This window comes from Callithrix jacchus, chromosome 10 (genome assembly GCF_049354715.1).
Source record: "Callithrix jacchus isolate 240 chromosome 10, calJac240_pri, whole genome shotgun sequence".
In the NCBI taxonomy this organism is placed as follows: Eukaryota; Metazoa; Chordata; class Mammalia; order Primates; family Cebidae; genus Callithrix; species Callithrix jacchus.
Genome location: NC_133511.1, coordinates 11736924 through 11759949, shown reverse-complemented (window position 1 = coordinate 11759949; position 23026 = coordinate 11736924). Strand labels below are relative to the sequence as shown.

Genomic DNA, 23026 nt, shown 5'->3' with positions numbered 1-23026 from the left:
CTCCATGTTGGTCAGGCTGGGTCTTGAACTCCCAACCTCAGGTGATCTGCCGGTCTCGGCCTCCCAAAGTGCTGAGATTACAGGCGTAAGCCACCGCGCCTGGCTACATGAATGTTCTTATAAAATGATGAATCCTTTCCAGAAGGTTTTCAATTTACCTTTGCTCAGATCCATCACAGGAATACTATGTATGGCAACTATAGCCTTATGAAATGAATTTCTTAAATAATAAGACTCACAAGTCAAAATTACTTCTTGATCCATGGGCTACCGCATGGATGCTATGTTAGCAGACATGAAAGTAACCTCAGTCTAGGCTGGGCGCATTGGCTCATGCCTATAATCCCAGAACTCTGAGAGGCCGAGGCAGGCAGATCACCTGAGGTCAGGAGTTTGAGACCAGCCTGGCTAACATGGTGAGACCCCATCTCTACTTAAAATTAGCTGGGCCTGTTGGCATGTGCCTGTAATCCCAGCTACTCAGGAGGTTGAGGCAGGAGAACTGTTTGAACCTGGGAGGCTGGGAGGCAGAGGTTGTAGTAAGCTGAGATTGTCCCACTGCACTCCAGCCTGGGTGACAGAGTGACACTCCATCTCAAAAAAAACCCTCAATTTCCTTGTACATGTCCATCAGAGCTCTTGGATGAGCAGGTACATTGTCTACAAGCATATATTTTGAAAGGCATCTTTTTTCTGAGCAGTAGGCCTCACCAGTGGGCTTAAAATATTCAGTAGACGATGCTGTAAATAGTTGTATTGTCAGGCTTTGTTGTTCCATATACAGCACAAGCAGAGCAGATTTAGAATAATTCTTAAGGACCCTAGGATTTTCAGAATGGTAAATGAGCACTGGCCTCAACTTGAAGTCACCAGCTGCATTACCTGCTAACAAGCAAGGTATGGACTTCTAGATATCTGGATGGTATCTTCTTCCAATATAAGGCTTTCCTCAATTACCTTAGCTATATCTTCAGAATAATTCGCTGCAGCTTCTACATCAGCATTTGCTGCTTCACCCTGCACTTTTATGTTATTATGGCTTCCTTTCCTTCAACCTCATGAACCAACCTCTGCTAGCCTCAAACTTCTGTTATGTAGCTTCCTCACCTCTATCAGCCTTCAAAGAGTTGAAGAGAGCTAGGGCCTTGCTCTGAAATAGGCTTTGGCTTAAGGGAATGATGTACCTGGTTTGATCATTTACCCAGACCACTCAGAACTTTCTCCCTATCAGCGAACAAGACTGTTTCACTTTCTTATAGTTCATGTGTTCACTGGGATAGTACTTTTCATTGCCTTCAAGAACTTTTTCTTTGTATTTAAAACTTGACAGTTTGGCACAAGAGGCCTAGCTTTCAACTTATCTTGGCTTCTGACATGCCTTACTCATTGAGCTTAATCATTTCTAGCTTTTGATTTAAAATAAGAGACCTTCCTTTCACTCAAATACCCAGAGGCCACTGTAGAGTTACTAATTGGCTGGTTTCAGTTTTATTGTGTCTCAGGGAATAGGGAGGCCTAAGGAGACAGAGAAAGACAGAGAAACAGCTGGTTGATAATTCTATCAATTATATCAACCTGTCAGAACACATGCAAATTTATCAATGAAGTTTGACATCTTATATGGGCATAGTTCGTGGGGCATCAAAACAATTAGAACGGCAACATCAAAGATCCTTGATCACAGGTTACCATAACAGATATAATAATTAAAAAGTTTAAAATACCGTAAGAATCGCCAAAATGTGACAGAGACAGGAAGTGAGCACAAGCTATTGGAAAAATGGTGCCATCAACTTGCTTGACAGAAGGTTGTCACAAGCCTTCAATTTATAAAAAAGCACAATAAATCAAAATGCAATGAAGTGAGGTATGTCTTTAGTGTCTTCTTCAGATACTCTCACAAGTAGATGGCTCTCACTTCACACCCACAGAGTAAGAAGTATTGGTAAGGACATAGAGAAACTGGAATGCTTATCCACTGTTGGTGGGAAAGTAAAATGGTGCAACCACTTTGAAAAATAATGTAGAAGTTTCTTTAAAAATTAAACGTAATTTTACCCTATGACTCAGGGATTCCATTCCCAGGAATCTACTGAAGAGAAATAAAAACATATGTTCACAAAAAGAATCATATGTATTTACATATGTTCATAGTAGCATTATTCATAACAGCAAAAAACTGGCCAGGCACAGTGGCTCACGCCTGTAATCCCAACACTTGGGAGGCCAAGGCAGGTGGATCATGAGGTCAGGAGATCGAGACTATCCTGGCTACCACAGTGAAAGCCTGTCTCTACTAAAAATACAAAACATTAGCCAGGCATGGTGGCGTGCGCCTGTTGTCTCAGTTACTCGAGAGACTGAGGCAGGAGAATCATTTGAACCCGGGAGGTGGAGGTTGCAGTGAATCAAGATCGTGTCACTGCACTCCAGCCTGGGTGACAGAGGGAGACTCCATCTCAAAAACAAATGTTAATCAACTGGTGAATGATAAACAAAGAGCTATACTGATATACGATTAAACTCTCGTCAGCAATAAAAAAGAATAAACTACTAATACATGCTACAATGTAGATGAGTCTCAAAAACATTTTGTTGGGAGAAAGAAAGCAGATGCAAAAGACCACATATTTTATAATTCCATTTCTATAAAAGGTCTGGAAAATACAAATCTATAGATTTAAGCACTAGAACAAATTGCCCAGGGCTGAAGGTGAAAGTAAGAATTTACTATAAATGAGCATGAATGATCTTTTGGGAGTGATGGAAATTTCTAAAATTAGATAGTGGTAAAGACTGCATAATTCTGTAACTTTAACAAAAATCAAGAAATTGTACACTTAGAGCAGGTGAATTTTATGATGTGTAAAATGGCAAGTTAAAGTGTTAAAAAGTGTCTATATGCTGGCACAGAGGAGAATGAAAGGAATATATTAATAAAAAATTCCTGCCTCTATCTAGATTTAAGTATCCAGTATTTATATTTAAGAAGTATAAATTCCTCAAATATTTGCTGCTGTGACGATCATCACGGTGGCCATAGAATGGAAAAGGAATGGATCTAAAAACAAGGAATGGGAAAGCCCAAACAGCATCCCAGAAGGTGAGACTGGAAAGGAATGTTCAGTAATAGTGGCTAACTCAGAACGGCACGAGAAGACGGTTTTAGAGAGGAGGAGCAATAGCTGAAAATAGGCCTTCACTGAATTAAGAAGACGGTCAATGACTCAAGCGAGCCGCTTCTGCCAGGCTCCAGAAAACTCTCCCTGAGTCAGTGACAGGAATGATGCTGAAAACGGGAAGACTCATTTACAGTCTGTTTAGTGGGCTGAATGGTAGCCCTCCAAAAGTTAAGTCTTTGTCCTAATCCCTGGAACCTATCAATGTGACCTTATTTGGAAAAAGGTCTCTGGAGGTATAATTAGGATGCTGAGATGAGATGAGATCATCCTGTATTATCTGAGTGGCCCTAAACCCATTGCCAACTGTCCTCTTAAGAGAAGAGAAAATACAGAGAAGAGAAGGCAACATAAAGATGGAAGATGAAGGGCCGGGTGCGGTGGCTCAAGCCTGTAATCCCAGCACTTTGGGAGGCCGAGGCGGGTGGATCACAAGGTCAACAGATCGAGACCATCCTGGTCAACATGGTGAAACCCCGTCTCTACTAAAAATTACAAAAAATTAGCTGGGCACGGTGGTGCGTGCCTGTAATCCCAGCTACTCAGGAGGCTGAGGCAGGAGAATTGCCTGAACCCAGGGGGCGGAGGTTGCGGTGAGCCGAGATTGCGCCATTGCACTCCAGCCTGGGTAACAAGAGCGAAACTCCGTCTCAAAAAAAAAAAAAAAAAAAAAGATGGAAGATGAGATTGGAGTCATGCAATCAAAAACCACTAAATGCCTGGAGCCACCAGAACTGGAAAAGGCAAGGATGGATTCTTCTTATAGTCTGGAGGGAACACACTGCCCTGCAGATACCCTGATTTCAGACTTGTTTCCAGAGCTGTGAGAGAATAAATTTGTCTTAATTCATCAATTTTGTGGTCATTAAAAATGGCAGCCCTGGGAAACTAATACAGTGTATAAAGAATGTTTGGCCGGGCGTGGTGGCTCAGATATGTAATCCTAGCAATTTGGGAGGCCGAGGTGGGTGGACCACAAGGTCAGGAGTTCAAGACCAGCCTGAGCAAGATGGTGAAACCCTGTCTTAAAATAATAAGTATATTAGATGACCAGATGTTCTCTGAGAGAAGAATAACCAAGGAAAGTTAAAACCAAAGTTAGAGTTTACCCAATATGTTTAATCAGATACAGATTATATTTATTATTATTATTTGAAATGGAGCCTCACTCTGTTGCCCACGGTGGAGTGTAATGGCACAATCACAGCTCACTGCAACCTCTACCTCCCAGATTCAAGCAATTCTCCTGACTCAGCCTCCTGAGTAGCTGGGACTACAGGCATGCGCCACCAAGCCCGGCCAATTTTTGTTTTTTTGTAGTTTTAATAGAGACAGGGTTTCACCATGTTTGCCAGGCTCATTTCAAACTCCTGACCTCAGGTGATCAAAAGTGCTGGGATTACAGGTGGGAGTCCATGCCTGGCCCCAAATATAGATTTAATCCAAATTTGTGCTATAATCAATTTGGGAGGATGGTGTTATGTGTGTGTGTGTGTGTGTGTGTGTGTGTGTGTGTGTGTGTGTAGGAAAGGGTATAACAAAGCTAACTTTTTTTCTTTCTCTTTAGTCCCAAGACTGGAGCTAAAGCTAAATATTAATGTTCTTTAACAGGAAGTCAGTCGATTAAGTAAAATAAATGAAAAACTCATAAAAGGCAACAGAAAAATGTTATTTGGAAATCTGCAGGTAAAGAAATACCAGAAGAAGCAATAGTTTAAAAGTTGTGTTTGCCCCCTGGGAACTGACATCAGATTAAGGGTTAGAACAATTTACTCTAAGCCATGGAGCAGTATTCCAACCTAAATTTAATATTTATTAATTTTCTTTTTTTTTTTTTTTTGAGACGGAGTTTTGCTCCTATGGCCCAGGCTGGATTGTAATGATGCAATCTCGGCTCACTGCAACCTCCGCCTCATGGGTTCAAGCAACTCTCCTGCCTTAGCTTCCCTAGCTGGGATACAGGCATGCGCCACTATGCCCAGCTAACTTTTGTATTTTTAGTAGAGACGGGGTTTCACCATGTTGGCCAGGCTGGTTTCGAACTCCTGACTTCAAGTGATCCTCTCGCCTGGGCCTCCCAGATTGCTGGGATTACAGGCATGAGCCACCACACCCGGATCTAAAATACTAACAAATATTAGTAAGTATGGCATAACATATACTTGGTCTTTGTCCCTATGTTGCCAGTTCCTGTCATAGAGCCCCTAAAACTGTAATTTCCTGAGTGATAGGAATATCTTTTGTTATTTATAATGAGCCCCTTATTTAAAGAGATCCATGATGGATACTTAGGGTGGGGTCCCTAAGTAACCTCAGGATGGGGCCAGTCACTACAAGGGCCAAAATGATTAGAGGACTAGCGAGTTGGAACTTTTAGCCCTACCCACTGACCTAAGGGAAAAGGGAAGGAGGTGTAGGTCGGAGATCCTGGAGATCAAGCTCTACAAAGACTTTTTTTTTTCCTTTCCTTTTTCTCCCTGGACCCCTCTATCAAGACTCTTCAACAAGATTTAATAAGCTTCCCGTTGCTGAACTGTACAAGTGCTGGGAGGGTGGTATGCCCAAAGAGGACATGGAAGCTCGGCACCACCCCACCTCATACCTTGCCCTAGCCATCTCTTCATCTGGTGTTCATCCATATGTATCCTTTGTAATATCCTTTATTTATTTTATTTTATTTTTTGTAATATCATTTATAATAAACATAAGTGTTTCCCCAAGTTCTGTGAGTTGTCCTAGCAAGTTAATCAAACCCAAGGAAGAGGTCACAGGAAGCAGTCTGTAACCAGTCAGTTACAAGTATGAGAGGCCTACACTTTTGACAGGCATCTGAAGTGGGGGCAGTCTTGTAGGACTGAGCCCTCAATTTTTGGGATCTGACACTATCTACAGGCAGACAGCACTGGAATTGAATAGAATTAGAAGAATTCACTGCAGAATTAATTGCTTGGTTGGTGTGGGGAAACCCTCTCTATCCCTGCCTCTACTCATCTGGTCACAGAAGTGGCACTGTGACTGTGTAACAGTACAGTACATAGGAAAAAAGTTTGTTTTCTTCCTTTCAGTTTAAGAATAACATAAAAGCATCATCTATATAGCAGAAAATGAATAGGCTTAGGAGTCAGGATCTTGGTTCTAATTCCAGTCCTAACACTGACTTATTAACTCAGGGCAAGTTACTTAACTCACTGAGCCTCAGTTTCTTCATGTAGAAAATGGAAGTAAAAGCACTTAAATCATAAGGTGGTCATAAGAATTAAATGAGATAAAAGAGACACACCGAGTACCATAGTACTCATGTACCATCATAATATTAACAATTGCTATTTTTAATTTTGCCCCTCAAGTTTGACAGAACTCATGGGCAAATGAAAATTATCTATTTAACCCTGCTCTGTGAGAGTCCTTATCAGCTTAAGCACATGTATCTGTTCACTACTATCCCTTTGATGAACTCATATAAATAATCTATATATAGTCTTTACTAAATCCAGCAATATCTCAGGCTGGGCACAGTGGCTCACACCTGAAATCCCAGAACTTTGGGAGGCTAAGGCTGTAGAATTGCTTGAGCCCAAGGGTTCAAGACCAGCCTGGACAATTGAGCAAGACCTTGACACTTTAAAAAAGTAAATAAAAAACAACGCCAGGCATGGTGGCTCAAGCCTATAATCCCAGCACTTCAGGAGGCTGAGGCAGGCAGATCACCTGAGGTCAGGAGTTCAAGACCAGCCTGACCAACATGGAGAAACCCTGTCTCTACTAAATATTCAAAATTAGCCAGGTATGCTGGCGCATGTCTGTAATCCCAGCTACTGGGGAGGCTGAGGCAGGAGAATCGCTTGAACCCCAGAGGTAGAGGCTACGATGAGCCAAGATTATGCCATTGCACTCCTGCCTGGGCAACAAGAGCGAAACTCCATCTCAACAAAACAAAAAAAACCAACAACAAACAACAAAAACGAAGTGGAAAATTGGAGGTAGCAAGAAAAAAAGTAAAAAGCAGTACCTCATAAACATTTTTGTGTTGTTTTTAAGTTGTTCGACCTATGTAAATCATCTCCCTCTCTGTATTCCATTTCTCCTTATTCTCTCAACTCCTACTCGCACATTAAATAATACAAGAAAATTACTGATGCATATATATCCTTCCCAGTTACACTTACTGTCTTATAACCGTGTCCATCCAAGAAGAATTCGCTTCGGGTACTTTCAAACATGCCAAAGCCGAAGCTTTTATGATGAAGTCATTGACAGAAATTTTGCTTCTCCCTTCTAAAATCTGGAAAGACAAGAAATAATTGTAGTTTCTTTATTTTATTTTATTTTTTATTTTTATTTTAAGTTTCAGGGTAAATGTGTAGGATGTGCAAGTTTATTATATAGGTAAACATGTGCCATGGTGGTTTGCTGCACCTGTCAACCCATCACCCAGATATTAGGCCCCACGTGCATTAGCTATTTTTCCTAATGCTCTCCCTCCCTGGACAATTGTCGTTTCTTAAATTCTCTCACTAAAGAGTAAAACTGTATAATCCTAAGAAAAGGATGAGGAGAAAGATAATATACAAATACCCTGAGTTGGCAAAAATGAAACCAAACATCAGTTCTTTCATCTTTTTAAATGCAGATTCTTACAGCTGTTTTCTGCTAAGCACTGCTTTAGCATATCCCATAAGTTACGGTATATCATCATTTTCATTCGCCTCTACAATACCACAATTTGGTTGTTTGAAAAGATCAACCAAATGAAAACCACAATGATAAATGTTTAGTTAGACTGACCAAGAAGAGGAGAGAAGACTCAAATTCCTAAAATTCAGAGTGAAATAGAGGACATTACTATCTACCTTACAGAAGTAAAAAGAATTAGCCGGGCTTGGTGGCTCAAGCCTGTAATCCCAGCACTTTGGGAGGCCAAGGCGGGTGGATCACGAGGTCAAGAGATCAAGACCATCCTGGTCAACATGGTGAAACCCCGTCTCTACTAAAAATACAAAAAATTAGCTGGGCACGGTGGTGCGTGCCTGTAATCCCAGCTACTCAGGAGGCTGAGGCAGGAGAATTGCCAGAACCCAGGAGGCGGAGGTGGCGGCGAGCCGAGATTGCGCCACTGCACTCCAGCCTGGGTAACAACGGCGAAACTCCGTCTCCAAAAAAAAAAGAATTATAGGGAATACTATGAAGAACCATACAGACACAAGCTACCAAAACTGAACCAAGGAGAAATGAAAACTCTGAATAGACCTATAACTGACAAAGAGGTTGAAGTGGTAATTTAAAAACTACCCACATAGAAAAAGTTAGACCCAAATGGCTTCATCAGTATTCTACCAAACATTAAGGAAGAATTAATATCAATTCCTCACAAATTCTTTCAAAAAATAATCAAAGAGCAAGAAAAGTTCCCCACACATTCTATATAAGGCTGGTATTAGCCTGATACCAAAACCAAAGACATTAGGAAAAAAACAAAACAAAACCTACACACTTATAACTATAGATATCAAATCCTCAACAAAACTCTAGCAAATAAAATCCAACAATATATAAAAAGGATCATTCACCATGATCGAATGTGATTTATCCCAGGCTGGGTGTGGTGGCATGCACCTGTAATCCTGGCTACTCGGAAGGCTGAGGCAGGAGAATCACTTGAACCTGGGAGGCAGAGGTTGCAGTGGGCCAAGATCTCGCCACTGCACTCTCGCCTGGTGACAGAGCGAGACTCTGTCTCAAAAAAAAAGTGATTTATCCCCAAAATGCAAATTTCCATTAACATCTGAAAATTAATTAATGTAGTAAATGTCCTAATAGAGTACAGGACAAAAAAACACATAACGATGTCAACAGACAGCAGAAAAACCATTTGATAAAATTCAATACCCCTTTTCATGACCAAAACACTCTTACTAACTAGGAACAGGAGGGAACTTCCTCAACCTGATGATAAAACAGATCTAGGGAAACCTCACAACTATTTAATGGTCAAAGACTTATTCTCTCTAAGATCAAGAACAAAATGAGATGTCCACTCTTGCTAGGCCTGCATCTATTCAACATTACAGGTGCCAGCCAGAGCAATAGGCAAGAAAGGAAATAAATGGCATACAGATCAAAATGGAAAGAGTAAAATTATCTCTATTTGCAGATAACATTATCTTGTTTCTAGAAAATCTTAATATACTAAAAAACTCTAAGAACTAATCAATGACTTCAGCAAGTTTGCAGGATCCAAAGTCAGTATAGATCCCATTCCACCAGGAATAGGGAAAAAAAGATCAACAGAGAAAAATCAATTATCTCTTTTGATTGTTCAGAGTCACAGATCTAATTCCTTTTCTACTCTTCCCCCTTCTCACTAGTATACCTAACTAGCCTTAAAAAAAAAAAAAAACTATACTTTTATATAGTAGCAATGAACAATCTGAAAATGAAATTTAGAAAACAATTCAACTTAAAGTAGTATCAAAAAGAATAAAACACCTAGGAATAAGTTTAACAAATGCAAATGTAGAGTGCAAAATTTATACTCTGAAAAACTATTTAAAAAATTGTTGAAAGAGACTGAAGAATACCTAACTAAATATGGGGCATCCGCATGTTCATGGATGAAAAGACCCTTCTTCGTATGGCAACACTTGCCAAATCGATCAGCAGATACAATGCAATCAATCCTTATCAAAATGTTAGCTGGCTTCACTGCAGAAATTTACAAACTAATTCTAAAATTCATTTAGAATTGCAAGGGACTCAGACAAAACAATCTTGAGAAAAAAGAACAAAGATGACTCACATTTCCTGATTTTAAAACCATTACAAAGCCAAAGTAATCATGACAGTGGTACTGGCACAAGGATATACAGAGATTAATGGAATGGAATTAAGAATCTGGAAATACACCGATCAGTGGCTCACGCCTGTAATCCTAGCACTTTAGGAGGCCAAGGTGGGTGGATCACCTGAGGTCAGGAAACCAGCCTGGCCAACATGGTGAAACCCCATCTCTACTAAAAATACAAAAATTAGCCAGGCATGGTGGCACACACCTATAATCCCAGCTACTCAGGAGGCTGAGGTATAAGAATTGCTTGTACTTGGGAGGCAGAGGTTGCAGTGAGCCAAGACGATACCACTGCATTTCAACCTAGGTGACAGAGTAAGACTCCATCTCAAACAAACAAAAAAAAAAGAATCTGGAAATAAAATTCTCACATGTATCATTAATTTTGACAAGGATACCAAGACAATTCGATGGGGAAAGATGGTGCTGGGATGAAAGAATAAATGTCCATGTTCAAAACAATTTTTTGTAGGTGGTGTGAGATAGGAATTCATTGTTTTGAATTTTTTGAGTTCAAAATAGAGCAAAGACCTAAATTTAAGAATTAAAACTATAAAACTGTTATGAAGAAACATAGATATAAATCTTCATGACCTTAGACTAGGTAATAGTTTCTTAGATATAATACCAAAAGCACAAAAGAAAAAATAAATTGGACATATCCAATATTTAAAATCTTGTGCTTCACAGGACAAGACCAAGAAAGTAAAAAGACAATTCAAAGAATAGGAAAAAAATTTTGTGAATCATGTATATAAGGAACTTGTACCTAGAGTATATAAAGAAATCTTAGGTACAATAATAAAAAGATAAATAATCCAATGGAAAAAAAATACAAAGGATTGGAATAGACATCTCCATATTTATTTTCTACCATCAACTGGTATCTTGCAACAAAATATATGGACAAAAATAGAAATGTTTAGTGGAGAAAGACAAAATTTTTCTAACTTAGAAAGTTGGAAATTCCAGACCTTTTACCTTATTAAGTTCTTTCCGTACCAACAAAACTTCTCCCATATTTACATCAATAGAAAGGTAATAATGAGGTATGGTTTGCTTTGATTGCATTAATCGCTGTGCAATAACCTGAAACGAAAGAGATTAAAAAATCAATTATCTTGAGTTAAGACCTTAACTAATGCCGGGCACGGTGGCTCACACCTGTAATCCTAGCACTTTGGGAGGCCGAGGTAGGTGGATCACCTGAGGTCAGGAGTTCAAGACCAGCCTGGCCATCATGGTGAAACCCCATCTTGGGGAAAAAAAGAAGACCTTACCTAATTCAGGGCTCTGTTTGTCTCTCACCTTACTCTCTGATAATACCTCAAGCATTATTATAATTGAAAGACGGAGGACTGCACCATAATGTAACACCTTCTAACAGAATTTTTTTGTTTTTTGAGATGGAGTCTCACTCTGTTGGCCAGGCTGGAATGCAGTGGCGCGATCTTGGTTTACCACAACCTCCACCTCCCAGATTCAAGAGCTTCTCCTGCCTCAGCCTCCCAAGTAGCTGGGACTACACGCATGCGCCACCGTGCCCAGCTAATTTTTGTATTTTTAGTAGAGACAGGCTTTCACTATGTTGCCCAGGCTGGTCTCAAACTTCTGACCTCAGGTGATCCACCCACCTCAGCCTCCCAAAGTGCTGGGATTACAGGTGTGAGCCACCACACCTGGCCCTTCTAACAGATTTAACTAGAACAAGGTGATCCAAGTATTCAGTTGTCCAAAACTTCCCTTAAAGTCATCATCCAATATTCCCAACTCAAAAAGCCTCTGTTAATGTGTTAAAACTATGGAAGCAACTAAACAACTAGAGTAAAGATGCCCCTAATAGCTCTGATTCCAGCTGATGGTGATTCTCTTACTCGACGAATGTTGCTGATTGGGATATCCGTGAAGACACCTGCAGGAACTGGTGCCATTCCGGGACCTGGGGGAGGCACGGCAGCTGCTGGAGCCTATGGGAGGAAAGAAAAAGCTCTCAGTAACTCTGGCTCAATCTTAGCATAAGTACCTGGAAAAGACTGCCGGTGACTTATGGTCTTTTTTTTTTTGAGACAGAGTCTTGCTCTGTCATGCAGGCTGGAATGCAGTAGCTCAATCATGCTTCACTGCAGCCTCAACCTCCTGACTCAAGCAATCCACCCACCTCAGTCCCCTGAGTACCTGTGGCTACAGGTGCACGCCAGCATGGCTGGCTAATTTATTTGTATGTTTAGTAGAGACAGAAATTAGCCATATTGCCCTGGCTGGTCTCAAATGCCTGGGCTCAAGTGATCCACCCACCTGGGCTTCTCAAAGTACTGGGGTTACAAGCATGAGCCACTATGCACAGCCTAAAAAATAAGCTTTATACAGTAGCTACTTCTGTCCCCAGCAAGCAAAAGAGACTTCTGCTTATTTTAAGAGTCTTGTTTTTAAATTTTTTTACTTAGAATTCTGAGATCATGTTTAAAATGTCATTTTTCTTTGTGTCAGAGCATGTTCAACAACTAGTTTATGTCAAAATAATTTTGGTTTTGCAAAATTATATTCAAGAAGAACAACTGAAGCATTCTTAAATTGCAAGGAATAATAAATATAAATAAGCTTATCCATTATCCTAAACAATGTTAAAAAACGTGGGGGGGGTTCCCCCCCAGCTGGGCACAATGGCTCACACCTGTAACCTCGCCACTTTGGGAGGCAGAGATGAATGAATCACTTGAGGCTGGGAGTTCCTGACCAGCCTGGCCAACATGGCGAAACCCCCTCTCTACTAAACATACCAAAATTAGCTGAGTGTAGTGGCATGCACCTGTAGTGCCAACTACTTGGGAGACTGAGGCATGAGAATCACCTGAATCCAGGAAGCGGAGCTTGCAATGAGCCAAGATCACGCCGCTACATTCCAGAATGAGTGACAGAGTAAGACTCTGTCTCAAAAACAAACACCAAAAACAACTCATTCAACTGTACTTTAAAATATTTCGAAAAAGAAAAAAAGAACAAATCTTTTATTTCGGAGCAAACATTAGCTCAAAACTAATGATTAGCTCAAAACATAATGTGAAATATACGCCAACACAGTGTATCATCTTTGACCTTGTATATATATGACAGCATACAAACAACTAAATACAGTTGGCCTTCCATATCCGTAAGTTCTCCATCGGTGGATTCAACAAAAGGCAAATCAAAAATATTCAGGAAAAAAAAAAAAGGATGGTTGCAGTCTGTGGTGCACAAATAGACTTTTTTTCCTCATTAGTATTCCCTAAGCAATAAGATATAACAACTATTTACATAGCATTTACCTTGTATTTAATATTATAAGTAACCTAGAGATGATTTAAAGTATTTGAGAGGATGTGGGTAAGTTATTTACAAATACTACACTATTTTATATACAAGACTTAAGCATTTGTGAATTCTGGTATACAGGGGGGCTTCCGGAACCAACCCCTCATGGGTACTGAGGAATGACTGTATTATTAAGTCACTGAAATTAGAACAAAACAGTCCTGGTTAAGCTATTTCATTCATAAATAATTTATGAAATGGTCTAACAGGTTGCAGAGACAAACTGCCAAAAAAGTAAGAGCTACATGTTAACTCACAGGAGCAGCTTTAGGAGGCACAAAAGAATCAATATCCTTCTTGGTGATTCTACCATCTGGTCCTGTCCCTGGAAAAGAGACATAAATATCACATACACGACGGTGTACCATTGGTTCCCCAAGGAGATCAACACTGTAATTCTAAAGTGCAGGCTCCTAAGGGTTTACCACCAAAAACATTCTGAAAGGATCACAGCCTTAACCCTACCCCTTAAGGTGCTCCCTGCAAATACCAGCTTTTGTCAATTATTAATTTAAACAACACAGCGTACCTGTGTGTGATCTGTAGTGGGTCTTTTATTTTTAACTATTGCAAATATTATTTTATGTATTTCTCTTTTAGAATTTTGTCCAAGTTCTATTTTATTTTTTTATCTTCCTTATTTTTAAATTGGGAACTACTGGCATAAGGATAATGCCGAACACAGTTTATATCTCACCAAAAAGAAAACTAGCTGCCTCCTCCTGGTTAGCTCCAAAAATCCATTCCTGAGCCCTGAAATAGATCTCGTTTGGGTTTTGGATTTATGTGACCATAAGGAATTCCTTTTGTACACAATAGACAGGTATAACAACAATTATTTTGACAAATCAAGTCAATTTTTTCACCCCAAAACAGCATAAATAACTCTTAACTGCAATTATCCCATCTTTAGAATCATTCATTCCTTACGTGGTCTCCATGATTCACAACCTCTTCACAGTAGCCAAAGCTCTAAACTGGCCCATGTTAAAGGAAATGAGGGAAAAAGGTGCAATATCACACATGAGGAAGGATCTTCAAAGTTCTCTCAGTAGATTTAGTTTTACTTATATTCAACTTCCTCCCTCCTACAACCTCTTAGGTTTAATTTTGGTCCCAAGTAGATAATCTTGACCTTTAATTCTAAGGAGATTCAGAATTTAGTTATTATTATAGAATCTTTTTACACTGGCCCACTTCTAAGAAAACATTTGATCAAATTAATTCACCTTCCCCCAAGGCAGACTTTAAAAAGGACTCTTGTTGTGTGCAGTTCTTCCCCATTCCTTTCCTTCACTATGAAAACTGAGCTGGCTAGGATTGTATTTATCCTCAACAGGAGCTCTAGAACAGAGGTGGCAGTACCCCTGTAGATTTCCTTCTTTATAAAACACAGAAACCATAACCTCCCCTAATAACCAAGGCTGATCTAGACACCGCAGCCCCTCAAGAGGAGGAAATCTACAGTACCGCCTGCCTTATGCTAAGCTTCAGCCACCCACAAGAATTCCCTGACTTAGGAGTTAGCTGAAACCTTTTTTTTTTTTTTTTTTTGAGAGTTGCCCAGGCTAGAGTGCAATGGGACAATCTCAGCTCACCACAACCTCCGCTTCCCAAGTTCAAGCAATTCTCCTTCCTCCGACTCCCAATTAGCTGGGATTACAGGCATGCACCACTACACCTGGCAATTTTTTTTTTTTTTTAGTAGAAACAAGGTTTCTCCATGTTGGTCTGGCTGGTGTCAAACTCCCGACCTCAGGTGATCCACCTGCCTTGGCTTCCCAAAGTGCTGGGATTACAGGCGTAAGCCAGGGCGCCCAGCCTAGTTGAAACCTTTTAAACCCTTTTTCCTATCTCTCTTAGGCAGCACCACAGGCCATCATAAAGCAATATGGTATAAAAGGAAGAATACTGGACTAAGGGTTAAAAAACATATAAACCAGACAAATGTTTCATCCATTTCCACAGAGCAACAAAAATGATCTGTTAAAAGCACAAACATTTTATTTCACTTCCTTGCTTAAATTTCTCAATGGCTTCCTACTGTACTTTAAATAACATTCAAACTCTTTTTTTTTTTGAGATGGAGTCTGGCTCAGTAGCCCAGGTTGGAGTGTAGTAGCATGATCTCAGCTCACTGCAACCTCCGCCTCCCGGGTCCTGATTCAAGCAATTCTCTTACCTCTGCCTCCCAAGTAGCTGGGATTATGGGCACATGCCACCATGCCCAGCTAATTTTTGTATTTTTTAGTACAGATGGGGTTTTACCATGTTGGCCAGTGATCCACCCACCTCGACCTCTCAAAGTGCTAGGATTACAGGCATGAGCCACCACACCTGGCCCTCAAATTCTTTACATAATCTATTAGGTCTTTTATGTTCTCATCCCTGTTTCTTTCCAAATATCATCTCCTACTAGATTCTTTGCTCATTATGCTTCATTAACACTGGCCTCTATTATGTTCCTCAGATATGCTAAACTCTTTCCCATTTCACACTGTGTACAGCTAGTCTCTCTGCCCAAAATGATCTTTCCCTAGTTCTTCACACGGTTGGCTCAAGCTGCCTCCTTCTCATCTTTCAGAACAAATCAAATGTCACCTCATCAAAAGGATCTCCCAATCACCCTGTCTAAAAGTAGTCATGACTCCACATGTATCCATCCACACTTTCACTCGCTAGTGTATCACTAAGTTTCTTTCTTAGCAATTAAATCTTACTTAATAATAAAAATATTATCATTATAATACCCAGATACGCTTTGTCTGTACAGGCACTGTTTAACTTATTTAAACTCTGCAACTGTTAAACCTATTGTTTTTATACACAAACAAACTGTGACACAAAAGGTCACACAGTCAATATAAGGAAGAGCTGACGTTCATACCCAAGCATTCCAGCCACAGAGCTCACACTCCTACCGATGCTGTACTCCCTTTCTGTTCATTTCATCCTTCTGTTGGTCACATAAGCAACTGAAACTGAAATCTTATCCATCTGATGAAGAAGTGTCTCATTTGTAGATAGTACTCGATGAATATTTATTTAAATAATAATAAATGAATCACCTAAAATCTCCTCACTCTGCCCGTATAGTAGGAAAAGTAGGATTTTCTTTCTTTCTTTTTTTTTCTTAACACTCCTGTCAGCTCATACCCAAAGGACTTTACATTTATGTCTTTAGTAAGGTGACCAGTATTCCTAAATATCTAATAAATGGTCCTTCTTTGCTTGTCTAAACTCTTCAGATATGATTATTAACCCAGTTCTTCCTCCCTTTAAAAGTTATTCCAACTTGCAAATATGAAGGGCATACTTGGGGGAAAAAAAAGAAAAAAGAAATTAAAAAAAAAAGTTATTCCAACTTACACTGCTGTCCCTGATTCTAATCATACATACATAAATAGCAATATACTTTCATAGCAACATAGTGAAATAGCATGATGAAAAAGAAAAGTCTTCCAATATTACAAGAATCTATGAGGTTCAAAAAATTTACAACATTCTATTATTGTGTCTTGGGATCGGCTTCCTTCTAACTACAAAACAGCAAATTGCAGATAAGGGATAACCACCGCTGAGTACCCATAACTAGACAATTGGGGAAATAAGCATATTTCTCTTTAGTAATTATAGATGGCAAAGTATCAAAATAGAAGGCAGCATAGGGTGGTGTGAAGAAAACAGGCTTTAGAGTTAAACAAGTCTAGAGTCACACTGCAACTTTACTATTTAACAGGAAGGAAGAACCCCGAAGAGTCTGAGTCTGTTTTCTTGTCCAAAAAATAGAGAATAATAATTCTTACTTCAAGAGGTGTCATGTACATTAAGTATGGTAAGCTAAATGACTAGCACATAGTACTAGCCATCAAACCAAACTCCAAGAATAGTAACTTTCCCTCTTTTCCAAATAAGTATCTTAGTTATCCTACACTGAATTTTAGCTTAAGTTTAATTTAACAACACTTACGTAAGTGCCAGGCAACAATATCAATATGAATGACAACTGACATGTAGTGAGTACTTTATATGCTAGATACAGTTCTAAGCACTTCACCTGTCATAGCTCATTTAACTCTCCCAATCTATACAACGAACAGCACCTCACTTTTACAGACAGAAAAGTAACTGACACAAGGACATACAATTTAAGTAATTCACTGGAAAACATATTACACAGAAAATTATTACATTAAAAAAATTAGTACATAGAAAAAAAGCCAGGATTAAACACTAGGTGGTCTGATTCCAGGCCCCATGCTCTTAGCACAAAGCCATACTTTTTCTCTGGGGAAAGACAGATAAGTAAAGTGTTTTCCCTTGCCTTCGGAGAGCGCTAGTTCTGTTTTTTTTTTTTTTTTTTTTTTTTTGAGATGGAATTTCACTCTTGTTACCCAGGCTGGGGTGCAATGCACAATCTCGGCTCACCGCAACCTCCGCCTCCTGGGTTCAGGCAATTCTCCTGCCTCAGCCTCCTGAGTAGTTGGGATTACAGGCATGCCCCACCATGCCCAGCTAATTTTTTGTATTTTTAGTAGAGACGGGGTTTCACCATGTTGACCAGGATGGTCTCGATCTCTTGACCTCATGATCCACCCGCCTTGGCCTCCCAAAGTGCTGGGATCTAGTTCTGTTTTATATGAAGTTTACTATTTTAAGTCATTCCAAGTAACTCCAATTTCAAGTTTTGTTTTGCTTTGCTTATTGCTAGTCAACCCAGCACTAACAGAGGTTTCTTCTTATTACACAATCAAGTCCCATAACCCAATTTTGCTGAACAAGTACATATACTTTCACCAAACAATTAAGCAGTTTCTATGCATAGAAGAGAAAAAAAAAAGGTATCTAAAGTGTATGGGTAAATTTTAGGCAGACTAAATGAAGCACAGAAAAAGTTTCCCTACTCTGTGGTGGCAACGAAAGAACTTTTTCTCCTTTCAGATATAATTAGTAATGATTATCCCTACTATCCCAGTTAAAAATATGGCTATATATAGTTGTACTTTAAAGTCTTAAGGAGGAAATTCAACTGAATTTTAACTTTAAAATTCCATTCCATAGAAACAGATTTACCTTTTACTTGTGCAAGATCAATCCCTTTCTCTACTGCCAACTTCCTTGCAAGAGGGCTAACAAACACCCTTCCCTTTGGTCCAGCAGGAGTAGCTGGGCAGGGTGCTGAAGGTGTAGGACCTAAAGGCTGGGGAGTTGGAGGAACAGTGGCCACCTTTTGAAAAAAAATTACAAATTGTTTTAATTCACCACTTCAAAGACTGGTCTGAAAGATTAAAAGTTTACATCTTATTAATAAATTAAAACTGTTTTAATTATTAATAAATTTTATCTTTTTTCCAAAGATCATAATGTACTTTTCTCCTGCTTAACCAACATAATGTAGTAATATGAACAGCAAGAACAATAGAATTCTATGTCAAAGACAGAACAAAGTTACCTTACTCCATAACAACATGAAGCACAGAATTAAAAACTGCCAATCAGTGTACAGTATTCTATGGCCTTTCTTCACTTTAATCTCTTCCCACTTCTTTATTTTCATTCTTTTACATTACCAACATGATTTTTGTTTTTAATTAACCTAATTTCTTTCTTTTTTTTTTTTTTTGAGAGGGAGTCTCTGTCACGCAGGCTGGAATGCAGTGGCGCAATCTTGACTCTGCAACCTCCACCTCCCAGGTTCAAGCAATTCTCCTGCGTCAGCCTCCCGAGTAGCAGGGATTACAGGTGCGCACACAACCACACCCAGCTAATTTTTTGTATTTTTAGTAGAGACCAGGTTTCACCATGTTGACCAGGCTGGCCTTGAACTCCTGACCTCAAGTGATCTACCCAACTCAGCCTGCCAAAGTGCTAGGATTACAGGTGTGAGCCACCACTCCCAACCAGCTAATTTCAAATTATAAAATCATGCTAGAAGATCCCATGCTGAAAAGTATCTTCAGAAATACAGCAACAATGCTACTTGCCAGCTTCCCATGAATGTACAGTAGGCAGAAATCAAGTTTCCTCTAGTAGAAATGTTTACCTAGTTTAAACTCACATTACTCTAGCATGTGCAGAAGCTTCATTGTCACTGTTATCTATAGTTGGAGTTAATACAAGTTCATGTTATATAGTGTATAAAGTATTTGGTAATATAAAAAATTCTTTATTTTTTAATTTTTTTTCCTAAATATTTGCCCTCATGGATTTTATTTTTTAATATAAAAAACTCTATGCAAAACAAGTCATGTCAGCTTCCATCGTATCACAAATATATGCCTGACCTACTACATCAATACCAAGAAGATTTAAAGTGAGAGAGATTATTCAGTATATTTGATTTAAAAAGTGGGCAATGAAGTGAGTTATGACTGCACCACTGTACTCCAGCCTGGGTGAGAGGGTGAGACCTTGCCTCTTAAAAAAAAGAAAAGGGTGGGGCAATGAAGCCCCACTTTCCACAAGCATGATATCTGTATCTGAAGCAGGAAGAAAACATGGCACTCAGCTTTGTTCTCAGCAGGACCCTAGAAAACAGGAAAAAAAAAAGCTACAAGGCCCAGCTATCGACCATTAGGTGAACGATGCAGTATAACACACACTATAGGTCTGCACAAACATTAATAAACTATCTCCCTCCTCAATCATAGAATCTTGGAGCTGGAAGGAACCTAGGATATCATCTAACCCAAACTCCTTAATTTAGAGATGAACAAGGTACTGGAAGCATACCTACCGGGGGTGGGGTGGGTGGTGGTGCTTGTGGTTTTAAATCTGTTACTTCAGTTGGCCTATAGTCGGCAAATGCGGATATATCTGCCTCTTTTTCTACAATGATACAGAGTGGGGTTCCCAGAGGGACATCTCTTGTGCCTTCAGGGACCAGGATTTTTGCCAGATAACCTTCTTCCTGTACTTCAAAACCTTAAATAGAAAGAATAAACATTATGGAACTTAAGGAAATCCACTGTCCCTCCAAACTCATAGCACAGTTTTAAGTAAAATGATTTTTCTCACTCAAGCTAGCTATGTAAGCTTTTTTGCAACCTATTTAACCTTCTGTGTCTTGGTTTCTTTACCTACAATACGGCAATAATAATAGCTCCAACCTCACAGGGATGTTACACATTTAAATGGATTAATATTTTTCAAGTTCTTAGAAATAACATCTGATACAAAATAGCACCTGGTACAAAGTAAATTCCAAATAAATATCTGTTCAATAAAACTATGAAAGATTACAGACAGTGGCTAGTTCTAAAAGTTATTAAAAAATCTCCAAGGGCAGCCTCACAGGACTCTATGATGGTGTCAGCTATATTGCTAAAGCTAAGAACCACATATATGCCAAATTAAGGAAGCTACCAAGCTAGATACTAATGTTGGACTTCAGGCCTAAAAGCATCTCTGGAGCTTTTCAAAGAGTTATACTTGATACTATACCAAATATTTCATTGTGAAGAATTACCTCTTTACTGGGATATCTATGGTGTTGACAACTTATATTTTATTCAGGTACTGCCTTCCTTGCAAAGAACTCAAACATTTAGGATTGAAAAAGTAAAAAGAAGCCATTGGCTTTCTGTACTGTTGTGCCTCTCCTTGATGAACACATCTTAGATGAGTCCTTCCATTTCCCTACCAAGAATACACTATAAAAAATACATTTAGGCTGGGAGCAGTGGCTCATGCCTATAATCCCAGCATTTTGGGAGGCAGAGGAGGACGGATCTTCTAAGGTCGGGAGTTCGAGACCAATCTGGCCAACATGGTGAAATCCCATCTCTATTAAAAATGCAAAAAATTAGCTGGGCGTGGTGGCACACACCTGTAATCCCACCTACTCGGGAGGTTGAGACATGAGAATTGCTTGAACCTAGGAGGCAGAGGTTGCAGTGAGCCAAGATCCCACTACTGCACTCCAGCCTGGGTGACAGAGCAAAACTGTCTCAAAAATAAATAAATAAATAAATAAATGCAGAGAGAAGAAATTCATAATACCTATAAATATCTATTAAAAAATCATAAATACATGATTGTCTATATGGGTTTTATTTTTTAACCTAAAAATGAGTTAAGAAGGAGACACGTGGACATATGACATATCTGACCATACATATATTACATACATACATTCTATCAGTCATTTCTCAAACTATGAAAACAACCTCATCCCTGGTTTCAGTTTCCCTCAAAGACATCTTAAATTCTTTGCTATTATCCTGCCATGGAAATTATTTTGTTTCTTCTTTCCTTCCTTTGCTCAGTTTAGACAGCAGCAGTTCTGATACAGCTTCTCAGTAACATAGTAAGGACAAGAAGCAAACTTGGGCCTAAAAATAATCTGTGAATTGACAATGACTGATTGTCTTTGATTCAATGAGTATAGGATGGAACTGACAGATCTGACTATGCATATTTTTGTTATAAATTATCCTGGGCCAGGCACAGTGGCTCATGCTTGGAGTCCCAGCACTTTGGGAGGCCAAGCTGGGAGGATTGCTTGAGCCAGGAGTTCAAAACCAGCCTGGGCAACAAAGTGAGACACCATCTCTAACAAAAAAACTTTTTTAATCAGCTGTGTGTGGTGGTTCAGGCCTGTAGTTCTAGCTAATTGGGAGGCTAAAGCAGGAGGATCATTTGGGTATGAGCCCAGGAGGTGGAGGCTACAGTGAGCTATGATCTTGCCACTGCACTCCAGCCTGGGCAACAGAATAAGACCCTGCCTCAAAACCAAATAAACAAACAAATAAATAAAAACTTAAGGATAAATGTAACTAAATAAAAACAAAATATTCTATCCCAGAAAATGAATCTAAGAATTATAAAGTTTTCATATTATCACTCACTCATTATAGGAAAGGATGGCAATCCTCTTCCTCATTGGGAAACTCAGTGTCTCAACCATTAAGAGCTGAAGAAATCTCACCTATAGTGGCTTTGTCAGTCTCTATCTCTGCCAATAAGTCTCCTTCACTTAGCTTCTCACCCACTTTTTTTTCCCATCTCTGAACTGTGCCCATGGTCATGGTGGGAGAGAGGGCAGGAAGAAGTACCTATAGAAACAAACACGTATTACTGCTTAATACTAAGAAGACTTGTACACAGTAACAGTCAGGCAGGCTTATATAGTTTCACAGAATAATGGTGACTATGATAATCCAAATACTCGTCACAGCAAAAGCTTAGCACCTCAATAGCTTCCCAGCAGGAGTTCAAGATCAGCCTGGCAAACATGGCGAAACCCCATCTCTACTAAAAACACAAAATTAGCTGGGCATGGTTGTGTGCGCCTGTATTCCCAGCTACTGGGGAGGCTGAGGCAGGAGAATCCCTTGAACCCAGGAGGCAGAGGTTGCAGTGGGCTGAAATCATGCCACTGCACGCTCCAGCCTAGGGCGATGGAGTAAGAGCCCGTCTCAAAAAAATTTTTTTAAATGAGGAAAAAAAGCCCTGTTTTTAAAATAGTCATTTCCACCCCAATAAAATTCAAACATCAGAATGCCTATCTAAATTTAAAATTGCTTTACTATTTATATGGCTTGTGTGTCCACGGAATTTGGTTATTTAGTTATTACGGATTTCATTTGCTATCCCCTTTGTCTTTTGTATCCGATTAGCAACGGCATTATGCTAAGAGGAAAATAATTTC

General features: G+C 39.4%; 1 protein-coding gene and 1 long non-coding RNA gene across 4 annotated transcripts in view; one reads left to right on the top strand and one right to left on the bottom strand.

Annotated features, from left to right (window-relative positions):
- Positions 1-23026, bottom strand: part of DLAT (dihydrolipoamide S-acetyltransferase) — a 33501-nt gene that overhangs the window by 7243 nt on the left and 3232 nt on the right. For all 3 annotated transcript variants that reach the window (XM_017977541.4, XM_035264511.3, XM_035264512.3), the window contains exons 5-11: positions 22304-22430; positions 20111-20298; positions 18448-18601; positions 13632-13699; positions 11898-11990; positions 11005-11112; positions 7346-7461 (exon numbers count right to left, since the gene is read on the bottom strand). In XM_017977541.4, coding sequence (XP_017833030.2) covers positions 7346-7461; positions 11005-11112; positions 11898-11990; positions 13632-13699; positions 18448-18601; positions 20111-20298; positions 22304-22430 — 854 coding nt within the window. The remainder of the gene's footprint in view (positions 1-7345; positions 7462-11004; positions 11113-11897; positions 11991-13631; positions 13700-18447; positions 18602-20110; positions 20299-22303; positions 22431-23026) is intronic.
- LOC144578038 (uncharacterized) lies at positions 4747-5820 on the top strand. Its single transcript, XR_013523049.1, has 2 exons — positions 4747-4865; positions 5675-5820. It is a non-coding gene; the product is annotated as an uncharacterized LOC144578038 (long non-coding RNA).